This window comes from Hylobates moloch, unplaced genomic scaffold (assembly GCF_009828535.3).
Source record: "Hylobates moloch isolate HMO894 unplaced genomic scaffold, HMol_V3 SCAFFOLD_8, whole genome shotgun sequence".
NCBI classification, from domain to species: Eukaryota; Metazoa; Chordata; class Mammalia; order Primates; family Hylobatidae; genus Hylobates; species Hylobates moloch.
This window is the reverse complement of record NW_026652283.1, coordinates 47,175,269-47,201,255: the sequence shown is the minus strand read 5'-3', so window position 1 is coordinate 47,201,255 and position 25,987 is coordinate 47,175,269. Positions and strand designations below refer to the sequence as shown.

The 25,987-nt window shown below is 47.9% G+C and overlaps 1 protein-coding gene across 1 annotated transcript; it reads left to right on the top strand.

Moving 5' to 3' along the window:
- On the top strand, positions 1–25,987 carry LRRC41 (leucine rich repeat containing 41). Its single transcript, XM_032160723.2, has 10 exons — positions 1–493; positions 5,552–5,638; positions 6,286–6,356; positions 17,606–18,743; positions 23,016–23,276; positions 23,841–24,005; positions 24,111–24,209; positions 24,780–24,902; positions 25,137–25,212; positions 25,307–25,987. The coding sequence occupies exons 1-10, from the start codon at positions 295–297 to the stop codon at positions 25,524–25,526; spliced, it is 2,439 nt and encodes an 812-aa protein (XP_032016614.1). The 5' UTR covers positions 1–294; the 3' UTR covers positions 25,527–25,987.

Below are 25,987 nucleotides of genomic sequence, written 5' to 3'. Positions count from 1 at the left end.
AGATTGGCATGTACTACCAGCCGCAGGCAGGGGTTAGGGGTGGCTGATCTTTGCACCTGAGGAGGCTTTGCTAAGAAACATCCCCTTAGTCACACCAGACCCAAGTATAATTGATCTAGGAGTTTATCTAAAATAGTAGCTCCTAAGAGACTTGGGAAGTGTGCTAATTTATTCGAAATTCCTTTAGCATAATTCACATTCTTCCCCATATCGCTTATGGAGCCGTCCTAACTGCTGACCTTTTCAAGATGGCGGTCCGCGGGCGACACTCTCGGGCTCGCGCACCTCCCCAAGATGGCGGCGCCCGAGGCCTGGCGCGCCCGGAGTTGCTGGTTCTGTGAGGTAGCGGCAGCAACGACCATGGAGGCCACGTCCCGGGAGGCGGCGCCAGCGAAGAGCTCGGCCTCGGGCCCCAACGCTCCCCCCGCCCTGTTCGAGCTGTGCGGGCGGGCGGTGAGCGCCCATATGGGGGTTCTGGAGAGCGGGGTGTGGGGTAAGTCGCGGGGTGAGGGGCCACCTCTGGCTAAGAGCAGGGGGCGGCCCAGCGGCCGGGGGGCGCGGGGGGCGAGGCCGGGAGGCCCGGGGCAAGGCCCAGCCTGGGGCACTGAAAGCCAGCTCGTAGGATCGGAGCATGAATTTTGTGACTGACAGGGCTGGACAGAGTAAAGACGGAGACCTAATGGGCAGGCTGACCCGCACCGCGGCCTGGCTCGGGGGCGCGGGGGGCGAGGCCAGGAGGCCCGGTCTGGAGCGAAGCAGTCTGGGCCCGGGCGACTGAGGCTGGACTGAGGCTGTGGGCCGCGAACTGACACTCGGCTGGGCCAGGCAGGGGAGTCTCGGATGTCGAACCGGTGGGCAGCGATGGTCTGGCTGCCCTGGGGCAGGGGCCGAGGTTAGGAGGCCCGGCCTAAGGCCAGGAGGCCAGGCCCGGGGCCACCGAACCTGACTGATGGCCCCGGGGCTCCAGTATCTGCCTGACACGCCACGGGGGTCGAGATTCCGGAGGCCAAGCCGATGGGCGGAGGGGAGGACAGCAGATTGGAGAGCGAGGGAATGGGGCAGGGGGAGAGGCCGAAAGGCTCGGGGCGCCGCGGCCTGTCTGACGGCCCAGGGCTGACGGGAGCGAACCGACAACCGGGGTCTCGGGTGCCAAACTGACTGAGCGACCGAGCTACCCGCAGGACAGGGAGCGCCGGAGGCCACTCGGATCGGGTCGAGCGGCGAGGAGGGACCGGAGAGCGAGTGGAGGGGGGGCCAGAGCGGCTTAAACAAGCGAGAGAGGCTCGAATGACGGACAGGCGGGAAGGGCCAAGGAGGCCCCAAGCGGGGCGACGGCCCGGGGATCCCGGACTGCCGGGCTGCCGTGGCAGGGGGCGCGGCGCCGCCAAGAGGCCTTGGGCTGAATGGGAGTGAACGGGGGCCCCAGGCCTGAGGGCGGCCGGGACCAAAGGGCCGGGCCTGGATGGAGGGCGGCTTGGGGCACCGGGATGAACGGCCGGGGAGGGCGAACCGGCCAGCTGGGCTGGGAGGCGGAGCTGTGGGTTGGGGACCGCCGGCCGCGGCCTGGCCGCTGACGAGGGAAACTTGAGTCCGACGTGGGGCGAGTGAAAGAGGGGAAAGTGAGGCTCTGCCAAGCAGGCCTAGCCGCGCTGGGGACAGGGGAGGCCTCGGGCCTGAGAGGCTGCTGGTGTGAGGGTGGGGTCGGGAGGCCGGGGCTGGAGTTGGGCGAAGAGGTGGCAGGCCCGGCCGAGGCCTGCTGGGGAGGGGGGCAGGAGAGCAGGCCCTGGGCCTGGAGGCAGCGCGGGGGAGGTTCCACCAGGAGGCCTTGCGGGTGGCCGTGGCGTCTTTGCAGGAGGAAGGCCCTGGTCAGGACAGGAGTGAGGACTTTGAGGACTCGAGGTTGCAGGGCGCGGAGTTTGAGTTATGCCATGAGGAGGGGGTGTGGGGAAAAGGCCCTGGAGTCTGGGGGGACTGAAGCTCCGGGATAAGCTGGAGGGTGGTCGGGGAGGCCCTTGGCTGTGGGAGTGGAGCCCAGTACCGTGAGGCCTGAGTGTCCTGCATAGTGGTGGTGGAAGAGGCTGTTAGAAGTCGGGCCGGTGTGCGGAGGGGACAGTGGAGGCCCCAGGCCAGCCAGCGGCTGAGAAGACAAGGGGCAGGCCGACCCATGGGGAACAGGAGGAAAGGCTCCGTGGAGCTGAGCAGGGAGCTCAGGAAAGTCCTAGGTCATGGGGAAGAAGGCAGAGAGGGTCTGGCTTTTCCGCCTGGAGCTTCTGGGATGCTAAGACTGGCTAAAAAGGAAGATGACTGGGTGTGGAGGCCCAGGTTGGGAAGCAGCAGCATTAAAGGTGCAGGCTAGAAGGAAGCAAGGAAAATCCCGGCTTAAGAAGAATGGAGAAAGGAAGAGAGGAGTTTGTGAGTAACCGGGGATGAGAATTCCTGTAGCTGCGAGAAGAGATGGCTAACTAGAGGGGAGCAGGTTGGAGGGAAAAGGGGTAAGGCTCTGGAGGAACTTCTTCCCGTGTTGCCTCTTCCCCCCAAAACAATTGACAGTTTACTGAATCTCCCTTTCCCCTTCTCCCTCCCCCACCACTGCTGTACATACCACCATCCCATTACTGGCTGAGCCCCCAGCCAAGTTGAGAGGAGACTGGGGAGGAAGAGCCCCTGTGGGACTAGACCAGAAAAAGCTGAATCAAATGAGGCCTTTTAGGAGAGTAGCCAAGGAAGAGGCCTGCTAAGCATTGCTATTTTGGAGGAAGGTCTCAGTGTGGGCTAACAGCCAGGAAAGGCTTCCTGGAGGTAGTGGACTAGCATCGCTTTGTGTAAGGAGTTGGGGCAGCGGGTGTATAGAGGCAGCAGGAAAGGGTACAATGAGGAAACTTTAAAATAAGGTATATTATACACCTTGAATACCAGGATGTGGAGTTTGGACTTGATCATGAATGCAGCAGAGAGACCTCCAAGGATTTTTGAAGAGGGTAATGTCATCACCAAGAGCAGGATGAAGAGGGACTGGATAGAGACTGAAGTGAAGGACAGCAGTTAGGCTATTGTAATAGACCAGATGAAAGGTGATGTGGACTACATTCATGTAAAAGCATAGGGAATTAACACTTTCATTCAGCCGGTACATCGAGGACCTACTATGTACAAATAATTATACTAGATTCTTGGATGTCAAGATTCAGTTATTCTGTAAAGATAAAAAGAGACCTTGGAGCGGAAATTTTGGTATACTCCAAGATCTTAGACTTGTTCTTTTTCTTTGAGATGGAGTCTCACTCTGTCACCCAGGCTGGAGTGCAGTGGCATGATATCAGCTCACTGCCACCTCTGTCTTCTGGGCTCAAGCAATTCTCCCACCTCAGCCTCCCGAGTTGCTGGGACCACAGGCGTGCCCCACAACACCTATCTAATTTTTTTTGTATTTTTGGTAGAGATGGGGTTTTGCCATGTTGCCCAGGCTAGTCTCAAACTCCTGGGCTTAAGCAATGCCCCCTACCTCGACCTCCAAAGATTACAGGAATTACAGGTGTGAGTTTGACTTGTTCTTGATTGGACAGAGATGCCATTGACAGGATAAAAATAACAACCAACATTTAGTGAGCTTATTATGGCTGGGCATTGTTTTATTTATTTATTTATTTATTTATTTTTGAGACGGAGTCTCACTCTGTTGCCCAGGCTGGAGTGCAGTGGTGCAATCTCGGCTCACTGCAAGCTCCGCCTCCCGGGTTCACGCCATTCTCCTGCCTCAGCCTCTCCAAGTAGCTGGGACTACAGGCGCCCACCACCATGCCCGGCTAATTTTTTTTTGTATTTTTAGTAGAGACAGGGTTTCACCGTGGTCTCGATCTCCTGACTTCATGATCTGCCCGCCTCGGCCTCCCAAAGTGCTGGGATTACAAGCGTGAGCCACCGCACCCAGCCCTGGGCATTGTTTTAAACAGATTATAAGCATGATCTTCACAACAATGTCATGAGTTAATTACTGTTTCTCTATTTTATTTTATTTTATTTTATGTTATTTTATTTTATTTTATTTTTGAGACAGAGTCTTGCTCTGTCGCCCAGGCTGGAGTGCAATGGCGCCATCTTGGCTCACTGCAATCTCTACCTTCTGAGTTCAAGCGATTCTCGTGCCTCAGCCTCCCAAGTAGCTGGGATTACAGGCGTGCATCATTACACCTGGCTAATTTTTGTATTTTTAGTAGAGATGGGATTTCACCATGTTGGTCAGGCTGGTCTCAAACTCCTGATCTCAAGTGATCTGCCCGCCTTGGCCTCCCAAAGTGCTGGGATTACAGGTGTGAGCCATTGCATCCCACCTATTTTTTATTTTTTGAGGCAGGGTCTTGTTCTGTCACCCAGGCTGGAGTGCAGTGGTCTAAGCACAGCTCACTTCAGTCTCAACCTCCTGGGCTCCAGCCATCCTCCCACCTTAGCCTCCCAAGTAGCTGTGACCACAGGTGCACACCATCACACTCTGCTAATTTTTGTTTTGTTTTGAGATGGGGTTCTCACTCTGTTACCTGGGCTCAAGTACAGTGGTGTGATCACTGTAGCCTCAAACTCCTGGGCTTAAGCAATCCTCTTGTCTTAGCCTCCCAAAGTGCTGGGATTACAAGTGTGAACCACTGTGCCCGGCCTCCATTTTTTTCCAGTTGAAGAAACTAAGGCTTAAAGAGGCTTAAATAATTTGTCCAAGGATTCACATTTAACTAAGTAGTTAGGATTTCACCCAGATTTGTCCTACTCTAGAGGCCAAACCCTTTAGACACTATACTATAACGGCTCTTAGAACTAGAGAAGTTGGCAAGAGCAGGTTTTGTTTTTAAGATATATTGACTTTAGAGACATGAATTCTTTCTATTCTTCATAGGAAAGTACTAGTTCAGGATATAGCAGTAGCCCAAAGGATGGTAGTGGTTAATCTGGAAAAATGGGAAAGGAATTCAGGAAAGACTTAATAAAGGGCATGTGATACTTGAAAGATGAGTAGTTGATATACTGAAAGTGGCAACGACATTCCTATTAGAACAGCAAGACAAAGGACATTCCTGTTGGAAAGAACAGCATGACAAAGGTACAGGGGCAGAAAGCGGCATAATATGTTAGGTAAATGAAAAAGTAGTTAAGTGTGGCTGAAATGTAGGAGGCAAAGCAGGGAGCTGATACTAGCAGGGCAGATTATGAAAGACCTTTTATCACACATATTGAGTAGGTCCTTTTCAATGCCAAATGGTTCATTTTGCTTAGGCAGAAGTGAACTGACCAGCTCCTAAATAAGCATGTCAAGCTCATTTGGCATGTCAGTTTGTTTTGTGGGATGATCACACCCTTGCCCCTGAAATTCCAGCTTCCAACTGAGTGGCTGAAGATAAGTGGACTAGAGTTTGGAACAGATCTAGATTAGCTTCTAGAAGTTCCATTTGTCAAATGAGAAGTCTACCCTTCCATTTTCCTTTCCAGTAGAATAAATAATACTTGGAACCCTCTTGGGTGGGAGTGGGAGGGGAGGAAAAGTAAACTTTTGTTTTGATTTTTGTAGCCCTTCCAGGCCCAATACTTCAAAGCATCCTACCTCTGCTCAATATATATTACTTGGAGAGGATTGAGGAAACTGCCCTCAAGAAAGGTGAGTATCTTTCTGTCTCTTTCTCAGTCAATGATTATGAGCAAGGCACCATAATGTTCTTCAGGTAAATATTACCCCTGATACCTGCTAGAACTTCATGCTTTTCAAAAAGTACCTTCACACCTATTTTTCTTCCTCATTCCTCAGTGTCCTGTGAAACACAAAGCCAAGTATATGATCTTTATTATACTGCTAAAAGTGAGACACAGGCACACCACAATTAATAGCAAAGCCAGAACAACCCAGATCTTCTGAATCTTAGTTTCTCTATTTTACCAAGCTTCCTCCCCTCATTAGACACATCTGTTAACAGGTAACATTTAACCCTAATGTGTCAAGCATTGTCCTAGGCACTTTACCCAGAGAAACTCATTTACTCTAATCCTTTCAACAACCCTATGAAATAGCTGTTATTAACATTTTACAGATGGGGAAACTGAACCACAGATAAATTAAGTAACTTGCGCAAAGTCACATAGCTGGAGTGTAGTTTGCTGATATTCACACCCAGGCAATCTGTCTTTAGAGCCAGTGCTCTTAATGACTCTGCCATATTGCTCCTGTGAACCCAGAAGACAACATAAAAGGTTGATGTACTTTACTCGTGGTGGCCAGCAAGCAGCCAAGTGTGATATTTCTCCTTACAGGCCTCTCAACTCAGGCCATCTGGCGCCGACTCTGGGATGAACTGATGAAGACAAGGCCTTCCAGTTTGGAAGTAAGTTAAGGTATCAGGTAGAATGCTAGCCTGATTCTGCATGGTAAAAGCAGGAATAGCACACAAACACAAGCTGGGTACTGATAAAGTGCAGAGGCAATGATGGAATGGATTTGGGAGGAGGGTTCTGATGGCTTGTCACAAGGTTTTGGTCCATTTGGCATTTGTCACTGAATTGCTTGCTCACCATATTTGCAGGGGACACAAAACGGGGAAAGTTAGTGATCACAATGGATGGCAGAGCCAGAATTCCTAGAGTTCTTGATGGTGTTGGTGCAGTGGTCAAATCTAACAAAATGAAATTTAATAGAATACACCAATACTTCAGTGAGTTTTAAAAGTTCCAATTGCATGGCCTCAGGATGAGGGATAAAGGAGTCTGATTAGTAACAGCTTATATAAAAAAGATTAAGGGAGTTTAGTCAACAGTGTGTTGAAGCCACTTATAACGACTATACCTTGAGCTGTGTGAACTAATGTAAATATAGTATAGGCTGAAGGACAAGGTGGACAACAGTCCTGCCTAGCTCTGCAGTGGTCAGGCTACCCGTGGAGTATGGAGAAAGAAGTCAAAGCCACATTATGTGAGTCACATTGGGACAACTGGAGATGTTTTTCCTGAAAAAGAGAAGACTTGGGAAACATGACCCATCTTGAAATATATGAATGACTGTCACATGAAGGAGGGATTAATAGACTTGTTCTGGATGGAAGCTAATGGAAGATACATTTTTGCTAACCTGAAGTTTACATAAAGCTTAAACCCTGAGCTTATGAAACAAGCTAATTCTAGAGGTAATAAACTTCCCATCACTAAGTTCAAATGGAGTCTGTATAACTCCTTGACACAAGGGTGTTCTGCAGGGGATTCAGCATTGTAAAAGGGGTTGCACAAGATGACTTTTAGAGCTCCTTTTAGCCCTGAGATTCTATTATTCACTGATACAGATATAAATCACTGGAGCTCTCATTTAAGCAGTTTCTTTTGCTGACCCATAACTAGGTGACAGGGTAGATTTAGTTCAATAAACATTTACTGAAACTTAACCAGGTACCAGATCTTACACTAGATATTGGAAGAATAGACGCAGCCTCTAATCTTAAAGACCTAACAGTTTTGTTTTGTTTTGTTTGAGACGGAGTTTTGCTCTTGTTGTCCACGCTGGAGTGCAATGGTGAGATCTTGGCTCACTGCAACCTCTGCCTCCCGGGTTCAAGCAATTCTCCTGCCTCAGCCTCCCAAGTAGCTGGGATTACAGGCATGCACCACCACGCCCAGCTAATTTTTTTGTATTTTTAATAGAGACAGGTTTTCTCCATGTTGGTCAGGCTGGTCTCAAACTCCTGACCTCAATTGATCCGCCCACCTTGGTCTCCAAAAGTGCTGGGATTACAGGCGTGAGCCACCGCGCCCGGTAAGGACCTACCAGTGTAATAGGGAAATCTACAAATAGATCACATATGATAGGATAAGTGGTGTAATAGAGAATAGTAAGGAGGTTGAGAGAGAAGAGAACAAGAAAGTCTTTCCTAGGAAGTAGTATTTGAACTGGGCCTTCTATGGTGAATGAGGCCAAATAACAGGTGGAAAAAAAGCTAATGTCGAGAATTGGAGATTTAATTTCTGGGGATGCACTGGGTTCAGTAATATTGAGCCCCATCTCCTTCAGCTTATTCACTTCCAAATCTGGACTGCAACCCTTGGAGTTCAGAATGAGGACACCAGGCCTTATGTGGAAGAGAAGCAGACTCAAGAATATTAGAAAACAGTAACTGCTTTTTGCTATCTTTAAGGAAACATCAGATTCACTTTGTTCCAGTATTTCACAAGCAGTATAGTTGACCAGCAGGTGATAAAGATTATATTTTTCTCTTGGATAAAGCTTTCTGTCTTCTTGGCTCAAAGCATTTCAGAGCATTTAGAGGCCCCAGGCTTGGTGGTCCAACAGTCAGTTAGGCAGAGGTCCTAACTTGGAGCATATCCATTCCAGAGGGTGTCTTCCCGCTTCCCACTTTTGCATGACAATAGCCTTCAGCTCATAAGTCACAAACACTTATTCAGTGCCTGCTCAGTTCCATGCATTATGCTAGGTTCCAGGGATACAATGGTGAACAAGATAGATATAGAATGCTTATAAAGCAATAACATTTCAAACCGTGTAGTACTGGGGTAGATAAAGAGATCTGTAAGTTCAGGCACGGTGGCTCACACCTGTAATCTTAGCACTTTGGGAGGCTAAGGCAGGTGGATCGCTTGAACCCAGGAGCTCAAGGCCAGCCTGGGCAACATGGGAAGACCTTGTCTCTACTAAAAATACAAAGAACTGGCTGGGCATGGTGGCACACGCCTGTAGTCCCAGATACTCAAGAGACTAAGGTAGGAGGATCACCTGAGCCTGGGAAGTCGAGTCTGCAGTGAGCCAAGATCGCACCACTGTACTCCAGCCTGGGCAACAGGAAAGAGACCCTGTCTCAAAAAACTTAACAAATAAAAAAAGATCTGTATAATAGAATAGATACTCTGGAGAAAAAGCAATGAATAAATTAAGATTTACCCAATAAATTATTCTGTAGCAATTGGTTAGCTATTTGGAAAAAGTTAAGTTAGAGCCTCACTTAACAGTATACTCTAATGACTTCTATATAAACAATAAGTTGTGGCCAGGCACAGTGGCTCACGCCTATAATGCCAGCACTTTGAGAGGCCAACGCGGGTGGATCACGAGGTCAGGAATTCAAGACCAGCCTGACCAACATGGTGAATCCCCGTCTCTACTGAAAATACAAAAATTAGCTGGGCGTGGTGGCACGTGACTTTAGTTCCAGCTACTCAAGAGGCTGAGGCAGGAGAATTGCTTGAACCCAGGAGGCAGAGGTTGCAGTGAGCCGAGATCACACCATTGCATTCCAGCCTGGGCAGCAGAGCAAGACTCCGACTCAAAAAAAAAAAAAAAGAATTAGTTGTAAAAAGTAAAGGCACAAGAGTTGGGTACAGTGGCTAACATCTATAATCCCAGCTACTCCAGAGGCTGAAGTGAGAGGAACAGCTTGAGCCTAGGAGTTGGAGGCTGTGATCATGCCACTACACTCCAGCCTGGGTGACAGCGCAAAACCACATCTCTTAAAAAAAAAAAAGAAAAGAAAAGGCTGGGCACCGTAGCTCACACCTGTAATCCCAGCACTTTGGGAGGCCAAGGTGGGTGGATTGCTTGAGCTTACGAGTTTGAGACCAACCTGGGCAACATGGAGAAACCCCGTCTCTACAAAAAATAGAAAAATTATCCTGGTGTGGTGGTGTGCACCTGTAGTCCCAGCTACTCAGGAGGCTGAGGTGGGAGAGAGCCTAGGAGACAGAGGTTGCACTGAGCCAAGATCACACCATCGCCCTCCAGCCTGGGCAATAGAGCCAGACCTTGTCTCAAAACAAAAACAACAAAAAATCAGTTTCAACACCAAAGAATAGAAAAAAAAATTTTTAAAAGAATAAAACCAACAGGCCAGGTGTGGTGGCTCACACCTGTAATCCCAGCACTTTGGGAGGCCGAGGTGGGCAGATCACTTGAGGTCAGGAGTTGAGACCAGCCTGGCCAACATGGCGAAACCCCATCTCTACTAAAAATACAAAACTTAGGCTGAGCGCAGTGGCTTATACCTGTAATCCCAGTACTTTGGGAGGCCAAGGTGGGCAGATCACTTGAGGGTCAGGAGTTGAGACCAGCCTGGCGCACATGGTGAAACTCTGTCTCTACTGAAAATCAGGCATGGTGGTGCATGCCTGTAATCCCAGCTACTCTGGGATTAATACTGGGGAGGCTGAGGCAGAATTGCTTGAACCCAGGAGGCAGAGGTTGCAATGAGCCGAGATTGCACCACTGCACTCCAGCCTCGGCAACATAGTGAGACTCTGACTCAAAAAAAAAACAAACAAAAAAAAAATGAAAATACAAAAATTAGCCGGGCGTGGTGGCGCACACCTGTAATCCAAGCTCCTTGGGAGGCTGAGGCATGAGAATCACTTGAACCCAAGAGGCAGAGGTTGCAGTGAGACTAGATTGCTCCATTGCACTCCAGCCTGGGTGACAGAGTGAGACTCCGTCTCCAAAAATAATAAAACCAATAAACAAAAGTAAAAGCACAAATCAGGCCGGGTGTGATGGCTCATGCCTACAATCCCAGAAAAACTTTGGGATGCCAAGGTGGTCAGATTGCTTGAGCGCAGGAGTTCAAGAACAACCTGGGCAACATGACAACACCTTGTCTCTACAAAAAATACAAAAGTTAACTGGGGGTGCTGGTGTGCACCTCTAGTCCCAGCTATTCGGGAGGCTGAGGCAGGAGGATCAATTGAGCGTCAGGGGTCAAGGCTGCAGTGAGCAGTGATAATGACACTGCACTGCAGTGTCATAACCCTGTCTCAAAAAAAAAGAGCACAAAACAACTAAAAAAAAATAAAAGTGACCATCCTAATCTCAGGATGGAGAGAGTACTATTTTTTTTTTTTTTTTTTTTGAGACGAAGTCTTGCTCTGTCGCAGGCTGGAGTGCAGTGGTGCAATCTCAGCTCACTGCAACCTCTGCCTCCCGGGTTCAAGTGATTCTCCTGCCTCACCCTCCCGAGTAGCTGGGACTACAGGCATGTGCCACCATGCCCAGCTAATTTTTGCATTTTTAGTAAAGATGAGGTTTCACCATGTTGGCCAGGATGGTCTCCATCTCTTGACCTCATGATCCACCCGCCTCGGCCTCCCAAAGTGGTGGGATTACAGGCGTGAGCCACCGTGCCCAGCCGAGAGTGCTAATTATTAAATGCACAGAACCAAGAAAGAAGATACAGACGTATTTAACCACATAAAATGCTAACACTATCTTCAGGACTTTGTATTGATTAAATTAAAAAAATGCCAACACCATAACCAAATTTTAAAAGGTAAATACACTGGGAAAGAATATTTGCAACAATATTTGCAAAACAAAGGGACACAAAATAAAAAGACAAATATCCCAGTAAAATAAAATGAGTAAGGATTTGGACACATCATGAAATACACAAAAATCCCCAGTAAAGTGAAAAATGTTAAGTCTCATGATAAAACAGAAAGTAAAATCCCTATTTCACCTCTTAGTTTAGTAAAGTCTTGTTTTGATTTGGTTTTCATTGCAAAGGTAATGCCTAGGTTTGGCCACGGGTGGGTGAAATTTGCATTTTAATATGCTATTGGAGGGAACAGAAATTGTTGTAACTTTCTTGGTAGGCAATCTGGTAATATTTGTTCAGACTTTAAAATATCTAGGCTGGCTGGATGTGGTGGCTCTTACCTGTAATTCCAGACTTCAGAACACCAAGTCAAGAGGATCACTTGAGCCCATGAATTCGAGACCAGGCTGGGCAACACAGAGAGACCCCATCTCTACAATAATTTTTTTTTTGAGACAGAGTCTCTCTCTGTCGCCAGGCTGGAGTACAGTGGTATGATCTTGGCCCAGGTAGCTGAGATTACAGGCGCCCATCAGCCCGGCTACTTTTTTGTATTTTTAGTAGAGACGAGGTTTCACCACATTGGCCAGGCTGGTCTCGAACTCCTGACCTCAAGTGATCCACCCGCCTTGGCCTCCCAAAGTGCTGGGATTACAGGTATAAGCCACTGGCTGGCCTGCAATAATTTTTAAAATTAGCTGGGCATGTTGGCATGTACCTCCCAGCTAATTGGGAAGCTGAGGTAGGAGGATCACTTGAGCCCAGGAGGTTGAGGCTGTAGTGAACTATAATAGCACCACTGCACTCCAGCCTGGCTGACAGAGACCCTCTCCTCCCCAGAAAATTGAGGCTGGGCATGGTGGCTCACACCTGTAATCCCAGCACTTTGAGAGGCCGAGGCAGGTGGATCACCTGAGGTCAGGAGTTCAAGACCAGCCTGGCCAATATGGTGAAACTCCGTCTCTACTAAAAAATACAAAAATTAGCCAGGTGTGGTGGTGCATGCCTGTAGTCCCAGCTACTCAAGAGGCTGAGGCAGGAGAATCACTTGAGCCTGGGAAGTGGAGGTTGCAGTGAGCTGAGATTGCGCCACTGCACTCCAGCCTGGGCGACAGAGCAAGACTCCATCTCAAAAAAAAAAAAAAAAAAAAAGACCAGCTGGGGCAACATAGTGAGACCTTATCTCTACAGAAAAAATTTAAAAATTAGCTGTGCATAGTGGCATGCGTCTATAGTCCCTACTACTTGGGAGGCTGAGACAGGAAGATTGCATGAGCCCCAGAGTTCAAGGCTACAGTGAGCTATGATCTCACCACTACACTGCAGCCCTGGGTGATGGGGCAAGACCTTGTCTCTTAAAAAAAAAATTTGGCTATAAGTTCTACTTCTTAGAATTTATAGTATATAAAAATTGAGATACTCATGAAGATTTATTTCCAGATGTTTATTACAGAAGAGTTTAATATAAAAAAGCTAGTAACAGGGTCAGGCACCGTGGCTCACACCTGTAATCCCAGCACTTTGGGAGGCCAAGGCGGGCAGATAACTTGAGGTCAGGAGTTCAAGACCAGCCTGGCCAACATGGCGAAACCCCATCTTTACCAAAAATACAAAATTTAGTTGGGTGTGGTGGCACGTGCCTGTAATCCCAGCTACTCGGGAGGCTGAGGCAGGAGAATAGCTTGAACCTGGGAGATGGAGGTTGCAGTGAGCCGAGATCGTGCCACTGTACTGCAGCCTGGGCAACAGAGCGAGAATGTCTTAAAAAAAAAAAAAAACTAGAAACAGGCCGGGCATGGTGGCTCATGCCTGTAATCCCAACACTTTGGGAGGCCAAGGCGGGTAGATCACCTGAGCTCAGGAGTTTGAGACCAGCCTGGCCAACATGGCGAAACCCCGTCTACTAAAAAATACCAAAAAATTAGCTGGACATGGTGTGTGCCTGTAGTCTCAGCTACTTGGAAGGCTGAGGCACAAGAATTAGAATTGCTTGAACCCGGGAGGCGGAGGTTGCAGTGAGCTAATATTGTACCACTGCACTCCAGCCCAGGCCAGGGCAACAGAGAAACTCTGTCTCAAAAAAAAATAAAAAATAAAATAAAATAAAATAAAAGCTAGAAACAATGGAAATATTCAATACAGCAAGTATTATTACATATGGTACACATTTTCAAAATAAAATATTCTAAAAATATTTGAATACATGGTATGTTTTAAAAGCCCAGCATTTGAAACTGTTCAGACTTGTCTCAATGTTGTAAAAACAAATATATATAGGTACTCTCATATACGTAAATACTCCAGAGTTAGTTTACACTTTTTTTGAGACGGTCTCACTCCAGTTGCCCAGGCTGGAGTGCAGTGGCACGATCTTAGCTCACTGCAGCCTCAACCTCCCAGGCTCAGGCGATCCTCCCACCTCAGCCTCCCAAGTAGCTGGATTACAGGCGTGCACCACTATGCCCAGCTGCATTTTTTCTATTTTTAGTAGAGATAGGGTTTTGTCACGTTGCCCAGGCTGGTCACAAACTCATGCACTCAAGCAATCTGCCCGCCTGGCATCCCCAAGTGCTGCAATTACATGCATGAGTCACCATGCCTCGTCCATGATTTTTCATTTGCTTCTCTATCCACACACAGTATTTCTGGTATCAGCAAAACAATGAACAAAATATAGTTTCTGAATATTGTTGGCTCTAACAAGTTAGCACAAGATGTTTAGCCCTCCCTAGTTTGTACACACACTTCCTCTTCCCCTACCAGCCCATTGAGGATGGGCCAAGGATTGTGTTGTTGAGCAAATGTCACTTCACCTCATTGATCATGCCTCATTTCCTTTACCCTCACAGAAAACAAAGTACTAAATCACCTTGCATCGTGATAGCATACGACTCCATAAAATGAGTGGTCTGGACTAGATCTCAAGCATCTCTCAGCTTTGAATTTTAGCATAGACTTTTTTTTTTTTTTTTGGAGTCAGAGACTTGCTTTGTCACCCAGGCTGGAGTGCAGTGGCGTGATCTCAGCTCACTGCAAGCTCCGCCTCCCGGGTTCACGCCATTCTCCTGCCTCAGCCTCCTGAGTAGCCAGGACTACAGGCGCCTGCCACCTCGCCCAGCTAATTTTTTGTATTTTTAGTAGAGACGGGGTTTCACTGTGTTAGCCAGGAACGTCTCAATCTCCTGACCTCGTAATCCCCCCGCCTCAGCCTCCCAAAGTGATTACAGGTGTGAGCCACCGTGCCCGGCCCATAGATTCTTCTTAAGAGTGGTGATGGAATGAAACTTCATGATCTTTTGTCTGCTCGTACGTTAATTTGTGAGAAAGAAGCCACCGAGAGCTGTCATACCTTTACTCGTTTAACTGTCACAAAAATGCTATGATGTCAGTATAGTGATCTTCCACTTTATAGATGATGAAACTAAGGCAGAAAGAGGTGAAATGACTTGCCTAAGTTACAGTTAGTGAATGGCAGACCCAGATTCAAGTTGAAGCAGCCTGCTTCTGGAGTGCATGTTCCTGATCACTGTGTCATGCTGCTCACTGCAGTTGTCTGGGGTGTTCCAAATATTCTGTCTCCCATTGTCTTCATGAACCATTAACATGTCTGAAAAAGTCCAGTATTTACCTATCTAACCTACGTTTTCCGTGTGCCTCTTATAGCCAGAAACAGCCACAGTATCTTGGCTCACCGTCTTTGTCCATATTTTAGGCCCAGATATTGTAATAACCATCTGACTAACTTACTTATAAAGCTGAAGCCTTGCTAAGGTTACCTGCAAGTGTTTTTCAAGACTGGTTGTGGGCCAGCAAATCTGTAGGAAAAGTGCTAGTGTGAGATAGGACCGAAGGATACCTTCTTTGCCTTCACTCAAAGTTGAGCAGAGATTTGGTTGCCAGGTATTGTTTTTCCTGCCCTTAATGTCCTGCTGCTGATGAGCAAGGCCTTTCTGTGTTGCTGCTATGCAGTTATTTCAAGCAAGAAGTCATTCCTAATTATTACCACAGTAAGTGGAGTCTGGGGAAATAGCTAAGGCAACAGGAATGACACTTTTGCTTGAGGACAGCAGAGGCCTAGTTCCTTCTAAGAACCTCAAATAGGAACTGAGGGTCACTCCAGTATGGAGGAATGCATGGAGGCAGGGTAAGGATCAAAGAAATGTTTTAGTCTTGGGGAACCTCAGGCCCCCACAGCCTTGGCTTTAGTCTGAATGAGCACCATACTTAATAGGCTCTGCCTCCATTTCATTATCGCATCCAGGCTAATAGCAGTGGCAGCAGTAACATTTTTTATATCTTACAGTTTACAAAGTGCTTTAATTTGTACTTCATTTTGATCTTCACAACAATCCTGTGAAGCAGGTTATCCACATTTTGCAGATGAGGGAAGAGGTTCAGAGAAGTCCAGAGTATAGTGAAAGAGCTGGGACCTGACTTTCTACTGCCCCTGAGATGACTTAGGGATCATCTTAAATTAGAAACTTTGGGGTCTGGTACCTGTCTTTGTCTTGGTGTGCCCTTCTGGATTAGCAGTTAATTCCTAACTTCTGATATACATCAGAATCATCTGGGATGGTTCAAATAATAAAGATGTCTGGACCTTACCTCAGATGTAACATAGAATCACCAAGTCTGGGTGTCTGGTATATGGATTTTGGGGAAGAAAAGCTCCACAGAGAATTCTGATATGCACCAAAGGCTGCGAATCACTTGCATTCAGAGTTGTATTAAACACATCAGAATAGTCTGATGAATCGCTTCTCGGCCTTTTGGCTAAGATCAGGTGCAGAATAGTCTGATTAGATTTCCTATCCATCAAAATAAATAACTGTTACCTTGGAAGAAACAAATCAAGATATGGTTCCTGCTTTCTAAGAATTTCTAATCTGGCTGAGATAAGACATGTACACAGGCAAAGGGACTCAACACCATGAGACAACATACCAGCCTCTTAGTCTTGAGTAGTCAGAGTGTCAGAGGAGTCCCAACAAGAAAGTCTCAAATGATATGTTTCTAAGTCCTTTCAGGAAGTCTAATTCAGCAATGGAGACATTTCTGGTAGATGTAGGAAAGGACATAGGCCAGGTTTGGGTCCGTGGGGTGACCACTTTGGCTAGAGCAAGGCGTTCTCATAAGCAAGATGTGGGAAATAAAGCTTCTCAGGCAGAGGGTGGAAGAGCAGTAGGGAGACATCAGGGTTTTAAAGCAGTATGATGTAATGTATTTTACAACACTACTTTGGGGACAGGGAGAGCAATCAGGAAGCTAGTGGTCAGGTGTAGGTGATAAGGGGCTGGTGGTGGTTAAGAATCAGAAGTTGGAGGCCAGGTGCGGTGGCTCACGCCTGTAATCCCAGCACTTTGGGAGGCCGAGGCGGGTAGATCACAACGTCAGGAGATCGAGACCATCCTGGCTAACATGGTGAAATCCCATCTCTACTAAAAATACAAAAAATTAGCCGGGCGAGGTGGCAGGCGCCTGTAGTCCCAGCTACTCGGGAGGCTGAGGCAGGAGAATGGCGTGAACCCGGGAGGCAGAGCTTGCAGTGAGCCGAGATCACACCACTGGACTCCAGCCTGGGCGACAGAGTGAGACTCCGTCTAAAAAAAAAAAAAGAAGTTGGGATAAGGGGCTAGGTGCTGTGGCTCACACCTGTAATCCCAGCACTTTGGGAGGCCAAGGTGGACGGAACAGTTGAGGTCTACAGTTCAAGACCAGCCTGGCCAATATGGTGAAACCCCGTCTGTACTAAAAAAAAATACAAAAATTAGCCAGGTGTGGTGGTGGGCGCCTGTAATCCCAGCTTCTCTGGAGGCTGAGGCACGAGAATCACTTGAACCTGGGAGGCAGAGGTTGCAATGAGCTGAGATCACACCACTGCACTCCAGCCTGGGCTACAAAGTGAGACTCTATCTTAAAAAGAAAAAAAAAATAATAATAATAATTGGGATAAGGTTCTAGAAACAAACATGGAAGAACTTACAGGGGTGAGTGTTTCAGTGGAGACACTATAATAAAAGCATGGTCTCTGGAACCAGATTTCCTGGGTTCAAATAATCCAACCATTTACCTTTGTGATCACAGGTGATAACCTCTTTGTGCCTCGGTTTTACCTGTAAAATAGGGCTAATAATAATACATACCTCAGAGATGTGAAGATTAAATGAATCTGTAGTGTTGCCTGACTCAGTAAATAGTTTGCTATTGGAAGAGAGGGAAATTTGGACAGTTTCATGGATATATCATGGCTGTCTGGCATGTTTTCTGCTTTTCAGAGTGTGACATGTTGGCGAGCCAAGTTTATGGAGGCCTTTTTTTCCCATGTTCTACGTGGGACCATTGATGTGTCTTCTGACAGGCGTCTTTGTGATCAGCGGTTCTCACCTCTTCTGCACAGCTCCCGCCATGTCCGACAGCTCACCATCTGTAACATGCTTCAGGGTGCAACCGAGCTGGTGGCTGAGCCCAACCGCAGGGTTCTGGAGACCCTGGCCAGCTCCCTGCACACTCTCAAGTTCCGCCACCTGCTGTTCTCTGATGTGGCTGCTCAGCAGTCACTTCGGCAGCTGTTGCATCAGCTCATTCACCATGGGGCTGTCAGTCAAGTGTCGCTATACTCCTGGCCTGTGCCTGAGTCAGCCCTTTTCATCCTTATTCTCACCATGAGTGCTGGCTTCTGGCAACCAGGGCCTGGTGGCCCACCCTGCCGCCTCTGTGGAGAGGCCTCCCGAGGCCGGGCCCCATCCCGAGATGAAGGGTCCCTCTTATTGGGCTCACGTCGGCCCCGCCGGGATGCTGCTGAGCGATGTGCTGCAGCCCTGATGGCCAGCCGGCGTAAGAGTGAAGCCAAGCAGATGCCCAGAGCTGCACCTGCCACTCGGGTAACACGCCGGAGCACACAGGAGAGCCTGACAGCAGGCGGAACAGACCTTAAGAGGGAGCTGCACCCCCCAGCCACCTCCCATGAGGATCCTGGCACCAAGCGGTCACCTTCTGCTCCAGCAGCCACCTCCTCTGCCTCTTCTTCTACATCCTCATACAAACGGGCACCAGCTAGCTCAGCCCCACAGCCTAAGCCCCTAAAGCGTTTCAAGCGAGCTGCAGGGAAGAAGGGTGCTCGCACCCGTCAGGGGCCTGGTGCAGAGTCTGAAGACCTGTATGACTTTGTTTTTATTGTGGCTGGCGAGAAGGAGGATGGTGAAGAGATGGAGATTGGGGAAGTGGCTTGTGGAGCTTTGGATGGATCAGATCCCAGCTGCCTGGGGCTTCCAGCACTGGAAGCTTCACAAAGATTCCGCAGCATCTCCACCTTGGAGCTATTCACAGTTCCACTCTCCACAGAGGCAGCCCTGACACTGTGCCACCTGCTGAGCTCCTGGGTGTCACTGGAGAGCCTCACACTCTCCTACAATGGTGAGCACCCTGGAGTGGCAGTGGCTTGGATTGCCTAGCAGCACTAGCTGTGTGCCTAATTCTAGGGAGGTGGGAGGGGCAGATTGGGAGTATGATCAGGAGGTTAGAGAGGAAGATTTGTATGCCTCACAGCAGGGGAGTCTGTCCGTGCTAGAAGAGAGGAACATAAAGTCTATACACTTGATTAGTTGTTGAAAGCAGGGTTCCTGAGGGGCAATGAGACGAGCCAGCTGGAATCTGAAGAATGAATACATTTTAGATATGGAAGGCAGTCCAAGGGCAGGTGGGAGCAGTATAGTATATGCATGCCCAGGCAGGGCTAGAGTTTGACCTCACCACCTCACCAGTCATATCAGAGCAGCTGTCCAGACAAGGTGTGGGACACAATTTCTTACCAGACCAACAACCTGCAAAGCAGTCCTCAGTCCTCATTTCCCTCCTGCTTGTGACCAGCTAGCAAAACCTCAGCTCCGGCTAAATCCAGCAATCTGCCTAGGTTGCTGAACACTGCTAGAGAGACAAATCATACAACTATGCAAATCAGTGTTACTATGTCCTCATGATCATTAACCTCATATGAACCTTCACTGTGCTTGCAACATCAGCTTCCATTCCTACCACTTCCAAACTCTCCTTTTCCCTTCTCAGGGATGACCTCACCTACTTCACAGAGAAAATAGAAGCCATCACACATGAGTTTCTTTAGCTTGCTAAGCAGCCTATAAACTCTCCATCTGCACTCATCCTTCTTTACCAGAATGGAAGAGACCACCATCCTTTCTAAGGCTAATTCTCCCACCTGTGCTCTAGATGCATAGAGCTTCACAACAAAATATATAAAAATTATCAGTTTGAGAAACAAGCATCCTACCTTCTTAGGGAAGCTTGTTTCTCAAACTAATTTTTATATACTGCTTAGTATGTGTCTGGCATATTTTAAGTATTCTTGATAATTTGATCTAACAATCCTCACAACCCTATGAGGGCAAGTGACTTCCTCAGGATAACTTAGCAATTGTAGAGCTAGGATTCAAAACCCAGGCAACCAGACTGCAGATCCATGCTTTCAAACAACTATACTACTTCTCTCCTTTCCACTGTCTCTCTCCTATCAGCATTTTAACAGGTCTTCACCAAAAACTGCCACCACCACCTCCCTCTATGCCATATTAATAAACTGTTCTATTATCTCCTATTCTTCACAACCTTAGTTATCTGTACTGTTTCCACTTCTCTTACTCACAGCTCCTTGCAGCCTCTTATACCCCTGCCACTGCACTGGCAAGGACCTGTGTCATCAGGGTCCTCCTTGTTACTAGATCCAATGTATACTTTTCAGTAACTCTTCTTGGCAGGATTTACTGCTGTTAATCTTCATTAAATTTTTTTTTCACTACGTTAAAAAATGTTTTCTTGGCCAGGTGCGGTGGCTCACGCCTGTAATCCCAGCACTTTGGGAGTTCAAGGTGGGTGGATCACGAGGTCGGGAGTTCAAGACCAGCCTGGCCAAGATGGTGAAACCCCATCTCTACTAAAAATACAAAAATTAGCCAGGTGTGGTGGTAGGCGCCTGTAATTCCAGCTACTCAGTGACTGGAGATCGTGCCACTGCATGATGGCACTTTAACCTGGGCAACAGAGCGAGACTCCATCTCAAAAAAAAAAAAAAAAGTTTTCTCCTCCTCTATTCAGAGTTCCTCAGAGCTTTCCCACTTTATGCACCTTTGTTGGACAATTTCATCCATTCCTGTGGTTTCAAAGGCCAACTATGCTAAAGACTCCCCATTATATGACATTACCCCAAATCTTTCTCTTGAACTTCCAGACCCATTTATCCAGCTAATAGACATGACAACTTCATAACCCACAATACCCCTCCCAACTCATTACATACAACTTGAATGCACCTTCACACTATACCGATCCTTCTGTTCTCAGTGAGATCAGTTTACTCAGTTGCCCAAAGAAACCTGTATTGTCTTACTCCACACATTTGCTCATGAGGTCCTATCTTTCTGTTTTCCTTTTTGAGACAAAGCCTTGCTGTCACCCAGGCTGGAGTGCAGTGGTGTAATCTCAGCTCACTGGAACCTCTATCTTCTGGGTTCAAGTGATTCTTGTGCCTCAGCCTCCCAAGTACCTGGAATTACAGGCATGCACCATCACACCAGGCTAGTTTTTTATATTTTTAGTAAGGACAGGGTTTCCCCATATAGGCCAGGCTGGTCTTGAACTCTTGGCCTCAAGTGATCCACCAACCTCAGCCTCCTACAGTGCTGAGATTATAGTCATGAGCCAGTACGCCCAGCCCTATCTTTACAATTTGTTAAATACATTTATTTCTCTGTCTCTACATCCTTAATTCAAGCTACCATTACCCCCTACCTGAACTAATTTCAGTAGTTCCTCCGGACTCCTTTCTCGTCATACAAATCCGTTATCTGCACTGCAGCCCAAGCGTCCTTTGAAAAATGCAGTCTTGATTTTTTCAAAAATCAGCCAAAAATGACCCTGTCATTCATTTATGCAAACACCTTTCAATGGCTTAATTTTACTTAGGGGTCATTCATATTCTTACTCCTGGTTACCTCTATAGTTGTATCTTTTTATTTGTTTTGACACGGAGTCTCTCTTGTCACCCAGGCTGGAGTGCAATGGTGCAATCTTGGCTCACTGCAACCTCCGCCTCTCGGGTCCAAGCAATTCTACTGCCTCAGTAGCTGGGATTACAGGCACACGCCACCATGCCCAGCTAATTTTTGTATTTTTAGCAGAGACAGGGTTTCACTATGTTGGCCAGGCTGGTCTTGGGCTCCCGACCTCAGGTATCTGCCTACCTCAGCCTCCCAAAGTGCTGGGATTATATAGGTGTGAGCCACCACACCTGGCCTATAGTTGTATCTTGAAAGCTTCCCCCTTCACACACTCACACCAGCCATTATGAAATTTTTTTGTTCTCCTTCAGGCCTCTACATATGCCAAGTTGCCTCTGCCACAATCATTCTTCCTAAATTTTAGCCTGTCCCCTTTATGTTCTTTAGGACTTAGCTGGAGTGTCTTTACTGATGTAAACTGGACTAAGTACTCATCCTTTGTAATTCCATAGTACTTTATTCCCCTAGTTCCCATCACATTATCAAGCTATGTAAGAAAAAAAAGCAATGTGCTGCTCACTAGTGTCTAGCAAAAAACTTGGTATCTAGTAGGCACTGGGTAGTTTAGTTGAATGAATGAATGAATGAATGAACAGGAGCCTGCATAGTCCAACGAATTATTTGCCTGTGGCATTAAGCAACTAACCTTCCTGGATCCTAGTCCATGCTGTGGGATTTGGTTATCTTTTTCTGCCCCATTCCCACCCATTGATTCTTTTAAGTATTCCCAGTTGGGTCACTGTCACTCCCCATAGTTTTTAGGTGCTCCCTATTGCCTAAAGGTTAAACCATCTCTTTGCCTTTCCATAATGTGGCCTCCAATGCCCTGCCCTCTAGAGCTGTTTCCTGAGCCTCATGTGGCCAAACAAGCATCCCATTCATGCCTTGCACTCTCCTAGCTGTGATTTTTTTTTTTTTTTTTTTTTTGAGACAGAGTCTTGCTTTGTCACCTAAGCCGGAGTGCAGTGGCGTGATCTCGGCTCACTGTGACCTCCGTCTCCTGGGTTCAAGTGATTCTCCTGCCTCAGCCTCCCGAGTAGCTGGGACTACAGACATGTGCCACTAAGCCCAGCTAATTTCTGTATTTTCAGTAGAGACAGGGTTTCACCATGTTCGCCAGGCTGGTCTGGAACTCCTGGCCTCAAGTGATCTGCCCACCTTGGCCTCCCAAAGTGCTGGGATTACAGGCATGAGCCACCGCTCCCAGCTAGCTGGGACTCTTGACTGTGTCTTCTCCTTCTATCCAAAACTTCCTTCCTTCAAGGCCAGTTTCTTCAGAAAACTACTCAGAACCCAGAAATCCAGAGACCTGCTACTGTCTGTGCCTGTCATTCAATTAGTAGCCACATGCTGCCTCACCATATTGTATCTTCTAAATTTTGTCTCTGCCCTGACTGATGCTTCTTGTGGGCATAACCCAAAACAGCAGACCTCAGTGTGCTGGTTACCTAAGGAAAAAGCAAGACATGGATGAGTAGTTAAGACAAATGGGTTTAAATAAGCTGAGCCAAAGCCCAAGAGATTTGCTAGTAACCAAAAGTATTTGGAGTTGTATTTGAATATATTACCCCTGCTGACACTCCCACATGGTTCTGACTTAATCTCTTTCTTGCCATAGGCCTGGGCTCTAACATCTTCCGCCTGCTAGACAGCCTGCGGGCCCTGTCAGGCCAGGCTGGATGTCGCCTCCGTGCCCTGCATCTCAGTGACCTGTTCTCGCCACTGCCCATCCTGGAGCTGACACGTGCTATCGTGCGAGCACTGCCCCTGCTACGGGTCCTCTCTATTCGTGTTGACCACCCAAGCCAGCGGGACAACCCTGGTGTGCCAGGGAATGCAGGGCCCCCTAGCCACATAATAGGCGATGAGGAGATACCAGGTGAAGCACTGTGTGTGTGTTTGTGTGTGTGCACGCACGTGTATCCCCACACAAATGTGCAGATGCGTTTGTATGGGGAAAGGGGAATGACCTCTTCTATCACTCATTCCTGGCTTATCGGGAACCTATTCCCCCTTTAGAGCCTGCCACTAAGATACTCTTGAGCTAGACAGGGCCTAAACCACCATAAGACCAGCAGAGAGTGACCAAGGCAGCTTGGTCTCCAGAAAAGGAAAAGAACTGACCTTTAGACTGGATTAGTTCCCCTGCTGTATGTTCCCTTAGTTCTTGTATGTCTCCTATCCCACCACTCTGCATACTTTATTTGCTTGTGTCTGGGTAGCCTGTCTTCCTGGTCTAAAAGTTCTACAAGGGCAAGGACTAAATCTCATATTTAGTGCTCAATTCCCAGAATCTGGCATAGTGCTGACATATGGTAGGCACTCAATGACAAGTGAATGAATAAATAATTTTTTAGATGAATCCCTTAAGAACGGGATGGGACCTGCTATGGGAGTGAGGTAGAGATGGCCAGCTGGAATCTTCTTTCCTCACCATATCCAGAAAACTGCCTGGAGCAGTTGGAGATGGGATTTCCACGGGGAGCCCAGCCAGCCCCACTGCTGTGCTCCGTTCTGAAGGCCTCGGGTTCTCTGCAGCAGCTGTCCCTGGATAGTGCCACCTTTGCCTCTCCCCAGGATTTTGGGCTTGTTTTGCAAACACTCAAAGGTAGGACCCAGCCAGAATGGTGAAGGGAGAGGAGTAGGTGGGAACCTAGCACTGTTCGCTAGGAAAGCTAAGGTCCATGGTCCATGATCTCTGCCTCCTATCCAGAGTACAACCTAGCCCTGAAAAGACTGAGCTTCCATGACATGAATCTGGCTGACTGTCAGAGCGAGGTGCTCTTTTTGCTACAGAATCTGACTCTGCAAGGTAAGTTCCTTATTCAGAACCTGGACATTTCCTGGGTCTTCACTGTGGTTCTATTATCTGAGTGAGCAAACCACTGGTCCTTTCTTGGCCTTGTGTCCTCAACTATAAAATGGATATAGAACCTGCATCATTTTCCTTCTAAAAGCCCCAACCTCAATCCCTCCTCTACTAAACGTGAGAAATTGCTCTTTTAGAGTGCCTCACCCAAAAGTTGCTCTTACCTTTCAGAGGTGGACAAAATGGTGGTGGTGGGGCAAAATAAATGTACTGTGCCAGGCTCCCCTCATAGACTTTTCTCTGATCCCCACCCCTGCATAGAGGGTGGCCAGTGATAGGGAAAGAAGGAAGTGAATGGAGAATTGTCCATGCAGAGAACCTTCTTATAGGGAACATTTAGGTTCAGTCTTTGGTTTGGATTCTGATTTAGTTCCAGCCTTGCTTAGAGTCCAAATTCCTTCCTCTTTTTAGGCCTCTATAATGTTAATACCCCTTGCTAGGGCCAACTGGGGTAGGAGGGGCAGCACCAGTCCTAATGCAGCCATCAGAATTTACTATAATTTTTCTTGACAGAGATTACCTTCTCCTTCTGCCGTCTGTTTGAGAAGCGCCCAGCCCAATTTCTGCCTGAGATGGTTGCTGCTATGAAGGGCAACTCCACACTGAAGGGCCTCCGGCTGCCAGGGAACCGCCTGGGTGGGGGCCAGACCCTGGGGAGGGAGAGGGGAAAGGAGCTAGGCCTTTGACCTAAAAACTCACTGGATAAAGGCAAAGACCTCTCCACTGGGAACGTGGGAGTTGGAATACAGATATTTCTGTGCTGGGGCTTCAGGAACCAGCAGGGCTGGGCTTCTGCCAGCCATAGTTGGGTTGGGATACCCTTGTTCCGTTCTTGGGTGGAGGTGACAGGCATTCTCCCCTTCTCTCCAGGGAATGCTGGCCTGCTGGCCTTGGCAGATGTTTTCTCAGAGGATTCATCCTCCTCTCTCTGTCAGCTGGACATCAGGTACATGAGGGGAGGGGCAAGACAAGGGATGGGGCTACAGATATAGACCAGGAATTCACGCTTCCTGGATATCTAATCTATCTCACCCTACCAGTTCCAACTGCATCAAGCCAGATGGGCTTCTGGAGTTCGCCAAGCGGCTGGAGCGCTGGGGCCGTGGAGCCTTTGGTCACCTGCGCCTCTTCCAAAACTGGCTGGACCAGGATGCAGTCACAGCCAGGGAAGCCATCCGGCGGCTCCGGGCTACCTGCCATGTGGTTAGCGACTCATGGGACTCATCCCAGGCCTTCGCAGATTATGTTAGCACCATGTGATGGGGCCCGTACCTCACAGTCTCATGCTCGGTACCATCAGCTTGCAGGGGCTGAAGCATGGGCTGCCCAGAACCCCAACCACCAGTTCTATCTCTTTCTGTCACCTTTTTTCTCTTTTTTCCTTCTTCCCTTGCACTGAGGTCCTGGAGGCCTTGATGAGGCCCAGCAAAGAGGCATTCTCACAGCTGGGTTTATAGTCTTTGGGCCCCTTACTCATTATCCTGGGAACCCTGGGCCAGGAGGTTACAGTGGTCATCGTAATTGCTGAAGAGATCCCCTCCCTTGCCCCTGGGTTCCTGCCTTCCCTCCTCAAGCAGGCACCCAGGCTTTAGAGAAGTGTAGGGGGCTTCTTTCCTGCTGGGCTTACCACACTGCTCTCAGGCCTCAAACCCTTTCATACCTTTATTCTTTTTTTTAACCAAAAAAGTTTTTCTTATAAAATAAATTTTGGGCAAACATCA

Coding starts and splice junctions, on each gene's coding strand:
- LRRC41 (XM_032160723.2), top strand. CDS start 295: ATGGCGGCGCCCGAGGCCTGGCGCGCCCGGAGTTGCTGGTTCTGTGAG. Junction 5,639..6,285: donor GGAAACTGCCCTCAAGAAAG/GTGAGTATCTTT, acceptor TTCTCCTTACAG/GCCTCTCAACTCAGGCCATC. Junction 23,277..23,840: donor AGGCGATGAGGAGATACCAG/GTGAAGCACTGT, acceptor CACCATATCCAG/AAAACTGCCTGGAGCAGTTG.